Genomic DNA, 10,378 nt, shown 5'->3' on the forward strand with positions numbered 1-10,378 from the left:
GCAGCCTCGACCTGCTGGGCTCCGGTGATCCTTCCGCCTCAGCCTTCTAAGTAACCGGAATTATAGGCATGTGCTATCACGCCCGGCTGATTTTTTGATTTATTGTAGAGATGAGGTCTTGCTGACCAGGTGGGTCTCGAACCCGCGGGCTCAGGCAATCCACTCATCTCAGCCTCCCAAAGGCGTGGGATTACAGGCTGAGCCACCGTGCCTGGCCCATCAGAGTTTTCTAGATAGTTGTACTGACTGTGTATCAACCTATCTTGTGTCATTAGAAAAGTTATATTTGAGTGGCATGGTATTTGAAAAATGTTATGGTGTCTTGTTGCCTAAGCCATAGTCTCAAGAGTCATCTTTAATTCTTCTTTCTACTCCCTCTCCCCCCATCTAGTCTACTAGCAAATCTGTTTGTTCTACCTCCAGAACATTATGGATTCTATCTTTAACACTCTAACACTCAGCCTCTGCTAGTATACCCACTATCTTTTTCCTGGGCAATTTCAGTATCATCCTAACTGGTCTCCCTGTTTCCATTCTTGTCTTTCAGCAGTCTGTTCTCTATCAAGATGCTAGAGATTTGTGAATTGAAATCATGTTATTAAAATTTTCCAATAGCTTCTTCTTATACTTGGAATGAAAAATCTAAATCCCTTATTAAGAACCGTAAAGCCCTACATCATCTAACTTCTGTGTATTTTTCTCCCTTCATCTTGTATCATCCATTTTCCTTATTCTCATCTACATAATGCCTTAACTCTGTTTTTCCTCTTTCTGATCCTTGAACACACCCAGCTTACTCCTAGCTTGGAACTTGTGCAGTAGCTCTGCATTTGCCTGAATTGTTCTGTCTCCAGATTTTCCTGTGACTGATTCCTTTTCATTCAAGTCATTCTTCAGTCATCTATTTAAGGAAGCTTTCCTTTAAAGAAACCTTTCTAAATATGTTTTCACATATGTTTTACTTTCTTTAATTTTTATTTGCTTTGTCTAAAAGCGTTTTCTTGTTTTTTCATCTTCTTTTGCCTTTCTATCTTTTCTAGAATGTAAGCTTTATGAGAGCAGGGACTTTTTCTCTCTTGTTTACTGTTATATCACCAGCACCTAAAAAAATGGTTGGTACATATTAGGTGTTCAGTAAATATACTTTTGACCTGAATAAATATTTTCTTTTTTGTGTGTGTTGAAGTCTCACTCTGTCGCTCAGGCTGGAGTGCAGTGGCACGCTCATGGCCACCCCAGCGTCAACCTGCTAGGCTCCGGTGATCCTTCTGCCTCAGCCTTCTAAGTAGCCGGAACTACAGGCTTGTACTACTATGCCTGGCTAATTTTTTTATTTATTGTAGAGATGAGGTCTTGCCAAGTTGCCTGGGCTGGTCTCAAACCCGTAGGCTCAGGCAGTCCACTCGCCTCGGCCTCCCAAAGTGCTGGGATTACAGACTGAGCCACCAAGCCCAGCTACCTGAATAAATATTTTCTAAGACTAGTGTAGATGTTACTGAAGTCATATGAAGAAGAAAATGGAATTATCTTAATTTAATTGATATTTGCTGCATATTAAAAGTTGTTATATATTCACCCTTTAGGTGAACTTGTATATTTTAAAAGTATAAATTAGGTATTGGCAGTGTCTCAGTATACTTGACTTTTTTGTTTGTTTGTTTTTGTTTTTGTTTTTTGAGTTGGAGTCTCACTCTGTCACCCAGACTGGAGTGCAGTGGCCGCTCCTGGCCACCGCAGCCTCGACCTGCTGGGCTCCAGCGATCCTTCCGCCTCAGCCTTCCGAGTAGCCAGAACTACAGGCATGCGCTACCATGCCCGGCTGATTTTTTTGATTTGTTGTAGAGATGAGGTCTCGCTGCCCAGGCGGGTCTCGAACCCGCGGGCTCAGGCAATCCGCTCACCTCAGCCTCCCAAAGGCGCGGGATTACAGGCTGAGCCACCGAGCCCGGCTACTTGGCTTTTCAAGATCACTTTGACTATCAATTTGTATGTGCTCGTGTTTTGTTTTGTTTTTTTTACGTTTTTTGTCTGTGTTCATGTTTTAGAAATAAATTGATTTTAGTAAAATTAGGATTCTTGTAAAATTAGGATTCTTATAAAATTGAACTAAAACATGAAGTAATGTTTCTTTTCTTAAAACAGTCAAGTGGATTATCGAGCAAAACTTTGGGCTTGCAACTTTTGTTATCAAAGGAATCAGGTAAGAAAACCACACTGTAGATGTTAATGTTATAAAACTAGTCATGTAGAAAAATGCATGTTTAAAAAGAAAGATAAACCAATTATTTCTCATATAATGAAAATGCCTAATTTTTGATAGTTAAATGATCAGGGAATAATTATTTTCAGTTTAACGCTTTATTACTCATTCTGGCAAACAATTTGTTAAAAAATCTTTTTTTTCTGTCTTCAGTTTCCACCTACTTATGCTGGTATATCTGAACTGAATCAACCTGCTGAACTTTTACCTCAGTTTTCTAGCATTGAATATGTAGTTCTGGTAAGAACATGAAAGTAAATATTTAAGAAAGTTTTGAATATTCAGTAATTTGCTTTATACCAAAAATAACTGTTAAATTGAGGTGACTTAACTGTTTAATTGAGGTGACTCACCAAACTGTCAAGGGCAGTTTGAATAAGGCAGTTCTGTTGTATTTATTTGGTGGGTGGTCAGGATACTGGGAAGGGTGATGTGATTTGCCATACTAAGTTGATCAATATAGTATCTTTCTTTGAAGCTGGAGGGTCACTTCACATATACTTAGTCAATATGATGTTAGAGTCTGTTGATGTATCCCCTAAAGTCTAATTAATGAAAATATTTTTGCATTGGTCCTTGTTAGGAAAATCATTTTTCTTCTCTCTCTGAATAGCTTAACATAGTTGTTTACATATTTAAGAGTGGAAGTAATAATATCCTTATGAATATTTTAGAGAAAACAGAATTATGGTTCACTTGAGCCAGCCAGCAATTTGTCTAATCTGGCTAGCTTCTGGTTTTCTGAAAAATGTAATTCAGGTTTAGATAATTATTTTATAAAAATCACCTTGACTTTGTTTTTAAATTTTATTTTTTTATTTAAAAAGTAATAAATACTTATAAGAAATGAAACCCCCCACAGTTAAATAAAATGGAAAGTGAAAGTCTCCTCTGTATAACTAGAATGTGCTTTTAAACCTAACTTTCCATTCATTGATGATATATATGTCTCTCCATGGTAACACATATAACCTGTTTTATTTCTGAAATGGCTTTATTATGATTTCATTGTATGCATTATTTAATTAGTTCTTTAATGACTGTCATATATTATGCTGAGATATTAATACCTTTAGAAAAACTTATTCTTATTTTTGTGAAATTTTTACAAAGCGTGGTCCTCAGATGCCTTTGATATTCCTCTATGTGGTTGATACTTGTATGGAAGATGAAGATTTACAAGCCCTGAAAGAATCCATGCAGATGTCATTAAGTCTTTTACCACCTACAGCTTTGGTTGGACTTATTACTTTTGGGAGAATGGTGCAGGTTCATGAGCTTGGATGTGAAGGCATTTCAAAAAGCTATGTCTTCAGAGGAACAAAAGATCTGTCTGCCAAGCAGTTGCAGGTAAACAACAAGAATGGTAGTTGCAATCTGTTTGTGAATCGTACTCTATATATGTTTATAAATGCCTTCTGCATATGTTTCTCAAAAATATTTTTATTAAGAATGACTAGCAGTTGGGCTCGGTGGCTCAGCCTGTAATCCCACGCCTTTGGGAGGCTGAGGTGAGTTGGATTGCCTGAGCCCGTGGGTTCGTGACCCACCTGGGCAGGCGAGACCTCATCTCTACAATAAATAAAAAATTAGCCGGGTGTGGTAGTGCGTACCTGTAATTCCAGCTACTTGGAAGGCTGAGGCGAAAGGATCGCCAGAGCCCAGCAAGTCAAGGCTGCGGTGGCCAGGAGCGGCCACTGCACTCCAGTCTGGGCGACAGAGTGAGAGTCCAACTCAAAAAAAAAAAAAGAATGACTAGCATAATTTATATTGTAACAAAGGTTTTACATTTACTGTTGGCATTATTTTTATCTTATGTGCCATAAATGGTTATACAGATTGACAGACTCTTCACTTTTAACTCTTATCTTTAAAATTTAAGGTGAAAATGAAGCAATTTTTTAGAGATTTGAAGGGCTTATTGGAAGAGTCATGCTAAAGGCTAAGAGTGAGCAACATGATATTAGCTTTTGTTTCTTGACATCTCAGGAGCTAAACACTTATAGTATGCTTGGCATAAGAGTTGAGACATAAGAGTTATTAATATATGAACAAAGAGTATATATGTATTTCAGTGATTCTTATTATTGGGGTAAATTGAGGTTTCATCTTCCAAGACAAAGGAATTATGTATAGTATTAAGATTGGCTGGGGTTATTTTTCAGAATCATTTTTCTGTCCAGAGATTTTGGCAGTCCATGAGAGAGTAAGTGGCTGTGTGTTTGAGTAAGTAAACGTGTGTTTGTGTTGGGAGGTGGTTGGAAGAATAGAATTGTTCATGCAAGTAACTTTCTAAGCAATTCTGGTACAAACCCTAGTAGAGAACAGTTATCCTAGAAGATGATAGATAAGCCTGGCATAAAGCTGACAGACATAAAATCAGATATTGGAGGCAGTCAGGACAATTAACATGAAAAAGAAAGGAAGAGATTTTTTTGGGGGGGGGTTGGAGTCTCACTCTGTCGCCCAGACTGGAGTACAGTGGCTGCTCCCGGCCACCGCTGCCTCGACCTGCTGGGCTCCGGCGATCCTTCCGCCTCAGCCTTGCGAGTAGCCGAAATTACAGGCATGTGCTACCACGCCTGACTGATTTTTAAATTTATTGTAGAGATGAGGTCTCGCTGCCCAGGCGGGTCTCGAACCCGCGGGCTCAGGCAATCCACTCACCTCAGCCTCCCAAAGGCGCGGGTTAACAGGCTGAGACACCGAGCCTGGCCAGGAAGAGATTTTTGATGGTGACTCTACTTTGAAGCTTGGCACACTAGAAGCTTGTTAGTAGTGGTACCGCAGTTAACTAAGAACACAGTGGAGGAATTTGCAGGTTTGGATGAGGAGGATAATGAATAGTGAATGAATTGGTGAAGGAGTAGTGAATATGATTTGAGGAGGTGGAGAAAATTGAAGTTTTTTTTTTTTTTAAAGAGATTTGTTGTAGGTAAGAAAAGAGATAGTGTGGGAGTTTGAGAGAAAACTGAGTTAGAGAGATATGGTTACTTTAGGAGGAGGGACACTTGAATGTGTTATTCGCAGAGGGGAAAGTGATTAAAGAAGTTGAGTGAAAGCAAGAGTGAGATGAGAGTGAGGTTTCAGAGCACATGGTAGGGGTTCCTTCAGGAGCATGGAAGCAGAGTACCTTAGAGAGGAGAATCCTCTGTTTGCATGACACAGGAAAGAAAGTGAACCAGTTTATTTTTTAATTTTTTTTATTTTTTGAGTCAGAGTTTTACTCTGTTGCCCAGGCTGGAGTGCAGTAACATGCTCATGGCCTTTGCAGCCTCAGCCTGTTGGGCTCAGGCAATCCTTCTACCACAGCCTTCCTTGTAGCTGGAACTACAGGCGCACACCACCACACCCAGCTAATTTTTTAATTTACTGTAGAGATGAGGTCTCACCAAGTTGCCCAGGCTGCTCTCAAACCCTTGAGCTCAGGCAATCCTCTCACCTTGGCCTCCTAAAGTGCTGGGATTATAGGCGTGAGCCACCATGCCTGGCCTCCTGAACCAGTTTTAATCTCTCTGTGTCTTAGTTTTTTCATCTGTAAAATGGAGATAGTAATAGTATTTCCCTTTCAGCATAGTCAAGAGGATTAAATGGATTGTATTTTTTAAGCATATGCTATTATTAATGTCAAAAGTAAATAATGAATTTATTTAGAATGGTTTAATGTTCTAATAGTAAATTACATTTTACTTAAATTATATAATATGTAGCACTTAAAACATCTTTTAAAAAATTTTTGCAATAGGCAAGTGAATATCTGCAGACTAAAATTTTTTTTCTCCATTAAAACGTTTTTATTGCAGGGCGCGGTGGCTCATGCCTATAATCCTAGCATTTTGGGAGACTAAGGTGAGAGGATTGTCTGAGCCCATGGGTTCGAGACCAACCTGGGCAACTTGACAAGACCTCATCTCTACAATAAAAATTTAAAAATTAGCCAGGTATGGTGACGTGTATCTTTAGTTCCACCTACTTGGAAAGCTGAGGCACAAGGATCACCTGAGCCCAGCAGGTCAAGGCTGTGGTGGCTGGGAGCATGTCGCTGCCCTCCAGCCTAGGAGACAGAGTGAGATTCCAACTCAAACCCCCCCCCCAAAACTGTTTTTATCTTCTTTCTCTATCCATCAGGTTGAAAAGAGTCTAGTCTTTGTTCCCCAAATGCTGCTAGATTCATATCTTAAACTTTTCTGGTTGTATGATATGGGATTGATCTCTGCTAATTTTTTCATGTTTCCTGGAAAGGGACTAACCCAATTTGCCAGGTTATTATTCATACTAAATGAAATAGTAATGTAAGTAAGAATTCTCAGTGTAGTGTGAACGATTCTAGGAAAACTTGGATTGAAACTTGATTTGTTACTTACTGGTTGTGTAATCTTAGGCAAATCACTTAGTCTGATTGTCAATTTTCATTTGTAAAGTAGAAATTAATAAATCTATTATTGTTTTGTGAGAAAATGGTATATATAAGGAGTTTAGGGCCAGGCACAGCGGCTCATGCTTGTAATCTCAGCACTTTGGGAGGCCAAGGCAAGAGGATCACTTGAGACCAGGAGTTCGAGACCACACTGGGCAACATAGCAAGCTCATGTCTACAAAAAATACAAAAATTAACTGGGTGTGATGGCACACACCTGTAGTCCTAGCTACTCAGAGGCTGAGACAGGTGGACTGTTTGAGCCTAGGAGTTTGAGGTTATGTTGAAATGTCATCATGCTTCTGCACTGCAACCTAGGTAACAGAGCCAGACACTGTCTCCAAGAGAAAAAAAAAAGTTTAACACACAATCTGGCACACTGTAAGACCTTAGTAAAAAGTTTCTGTTTTTGTCAGCAGTATAGGATATACTGCAGGATTAATTGAATAATTTTATCTTTGCAGATCTTTACACTTTCTACTTTTCTGTTATGTACTTTTACTTTATTACTCCATGACTAAGCATTTCTCGATTCAAGAAAACTTCTGTAAGATAACATTATTTTCATTGTCTAGAGAGGAATTTGCATATATCTGAAATTCAAAACAAAGCTGACAGTTTGGTTAGGCATTAAGTTAGAAAATTAAAACATATACACATACACGGTATATAATTTGTAGAATTCCATGCACTTCTTCTTTATAACTCTTATTATTACTATTTTTTTTTTTGAGTCTGGATCTCACTGTCACCCAGACTGGAGTGCAGTGGTACAGTTATGACTCACTGCAGCCTTGAACTCCTGGGTTGAGACAATTCTCAGCCTCCTAATTAGCTGGGACTATAGGCGTGCCACCATGCCCTGCTAATTTTTTTGATTTTTTTGTGGAGACCAGGTCTCGCTATGTTACCCAGATTGGTCTTGGAACTCCTGGGCTCATGTAGTCCTCTTGTCTCCCAAAATGTTGGTACAGGCGTGAACCACCACACCTGGCCTATAACATTATTATAATTGCAGTTTTACATTTACTTATCTGATGATTTAGTTAATTCCTTTCTGTTTCCAGATTTTAATTTCTACGAGAGCAGGGGCTATTATTTTTTCAGCATTATATATTCCTCACACATAGTAGGTGGTTAAGATATGGTTTGATGAAAGGGATGAATGAGTATAAATAAAGTATGGACATTTAAGTTACACAATAACTTATTTTGACTATTAATTAGAAATAAAGTATTTCTGAGCTGATATCTTTCCTCTTTACATGCATAACACCTAGAACTGTCCGCTCTCATGATGTATTCTTTTTTTTTTTTTTTTTTTTTTTTTGAGTTGGAGTCTCACTCTGTTGCCCAGACTGGAGTGCAGTGGCCGCTTCCGACCACCGCAGCCTCGACCTGCTGGGCTCTCATGATCCTTCCGCCTCAGCCTTCCAAGTAGCTGGAACTACAGGCGGACGCTACCACGCCTGGCTGATTTTTTGATTTATTGTAGAGATGAGGTCTCGCCAAGTTGCCCAGGAGGGTCTCGAACCCGTGGGTTCAGGCAATCTACTCACCTCAGCCTCCCAAGGCACGGGATTACAGGCTGAGCCACCAAGCCCAGCTCATGATGTATTCTTAATGTTTTCCTGGCAGTCTCCCTAGCTGGACTGTTTGGTTTCTGAGGAAGACCTTGAATTCTTTATTTTTGTGTTCCTAACGTTTAGCACAGTATCTTATGTATGGTAAATGGTTGATAAATCTTTGTAGAAGTAACTAAATGGATATTGTTCTAATAATTTTTTTTACAGGAAATGTTGGGACTCTCTAAAGTACCTGTTACTCAGGCAACACGTGGTCCTCAGGTACAGCAGCCACCTCCTTCCAATAGGTAATAATTGAATATGATGAAGAGAATTTGACAATTTATGCAGCAGTTTTAAGCAGCCCTTCCCCTTAACTTGAACATAGGCATTCGTTGATACTGTATTATTAAATATTTTTAGTACTGTAAATAAATCACATTAGTTTAGTTTCTAAAGAGATGAGGTAAAATCATGTCACTGAAATACTTATTCATTATAACAATATAAGGAGTTACTTTAGTTTTGAGTATTCCATATTTTCTATTTTTAAATTAAGAAAAACTTAATTTTTGTGGTTGGAAGGCAGTCAAGCAAAAATAGGACATGAAAATCTTTTTATTTTGTCTTAACTTTAGAGGTAGCTTTTTCTCTTAAACTTTCTAATCAAAGGTAGAATTACTAAAATTGAGTTGAGGTATCTTCTCACAATTATTTTAGTAACCTTAAAACTTACTAGATTAGTAAATGAGAGATGAAGTCCTGGAGTAATACTTGGTTTGTATATTTTGTTTATGGCAGTTAATACCAAAGTATGATTTCTGGATCAATAACAGTAGTATCACCAAATTCTTAGGCCCTATTTCAGACCTACTGAAACAAACATTAGGATTGGGACCCAGCAATCTGTGTTAAAACAAGCCCTTCAACTGATTCTGATGCAGGTGAAAAGTCTGAGAACCACTGGTCTACTATGTATTCGAAGTATTCCTATTTTTAGGAAAGTAAACAGCTTGTTACTTAAACTGTCACCCACATTTATAAATAACTTTTATTTAATTTTGTTTTCCAGATTCTTACAGCCAGTACAGAAAATAGACATGAATCTCACAGATCTTCTGGGAGAACTTCAGCGAGACCCTTGGCCTGTACCACAGGGAAAGAGACCTTTGCGTTCCTCTGGAGTGGCACTTTCCATAGCTGTAGGGCTGTTGGAGGTAGTGATGGTGGCTTTGTTTTGGAATGTGAATATGTGTGTGTATGTGTGTAGTTGTAAGGATATAGGAAAAAAACAAAGTGCTTTCTCCCCCATTCCCTCCCTCAACAATCTACACGGAATACTTCTGTGACCACAGATGTGTAGGGGTTTTTCTCACACACCAACCAAGCACATCTGCATCATATACCAGCTAGGTGTCTATAATTCAACTCTTACATTGTCTACCTGGAGATAACATGCTATATCAGATCTTACAGATTGAGGGTTCAGTCCCTCAAGACTGCTGTCCACTTCAGTCACAGCAGTAGGTTGTCACCTATACTTCTGATTGACTGGCTGTAAGTCAGGGGTTCCCATGACACCCTCTTCTAGTTTGATTAATTTGCTAGAGCAACTCACAGAACTCAAGGAAATACTTTATGTGGTATACTGGTTTATTATTAATAAAAAGTTATATTACAAAGAATGCAGATGAACAGCCAGATGGAAGAGACGCATAGAGTGAGCTCTGGGAGGAGGGGAGAGGAGCTTCTGTGCCCTTTCTGGCAGGCCACCCTCCAGGAACTTCTACATGTTCTGTGGTTTGGAATTTTTATGGAGGCTTCATTACATAGGCATGATTGATAACTTCATTGGCCATTCTTGATTACTTAACCTTCAGCCCCTTCCCCATCACCAGAGGTTGTGGGGTGGGGCTGAAAGTCCCAACCCTCTAATCAGGCCCTAGTCTTTTCAGTGACTTCCCATCCTGAAGCTCTCTAGGGCCCCCCAGCCATTAGTATTTCATTAGCATACAAAAGATACTCTTTTTTTTTTTTGGAGTTGGAGTCTCTCTCTTGCCCAGACTGGAGTGCAGTGGCCGCTACCGGCCACCGCAGCCTTGACCTGCTGGGCTTCGGTGATCCTTCCGCCTCAGC

At 39.2% G+C, this 10,378-nt stretch overlaps 1 protein-coding gene across 3 annotated transcripts in view; it reads left to right on the forward strand.

Annotated features, from left to right (window-relative positions):
- The window catches only part of SEC23A (Sec23 homolog A, coat complex II component), a 65,158-nt gene that overhangs the window by 615 nt on the left and 54,165 nt on the right, over positions 1-10,378 (forward strand). The window contains exons 2-6 of one of the 3 annotated variants that reach the window (XM_008063517.1): positions 2,143-2,200; positions 2,414-2,500; positions 3,374-3,610; positions 8,471-8,550; positions 9,315-9,459. In XM_008063517.1, coding sequence (XP_008061708.1) covers positions 2,143-2,200; positions 2,414-2,500; positions 3,374-3,610; positions 8,471-8,550; positions 9,315-9,459 — 607 coding nt within the window. The remainder of the gene's footprint in view (positions 1-2,142; positions 2,201-2,413; positions 2,501-3,373; positions 3,611-8,470; positions 8,551-9,314; positions 9,460-10,378) is intronic. The other 2 variants (XM_021715233.1, XM_021715234.1) reach the window with 2 other exon arrangements.

Source organism: Carlito syrichta, unplaced genomic scaffold, assembly GCF_000164805.1.
Source record: "Carlito syrichta isolate Samal-C Ts95f unplaced genomic scaffold, Tarsius_syrichta-2.0.1 Scaffold306891, whole genome shotgun sequence".
NCBI classification, from domain to species: Eukaryota; Metazoa; Chordata; class Mammalia; order Primates; family Tarsiidae; genus Carlito; species Carlito syrichta.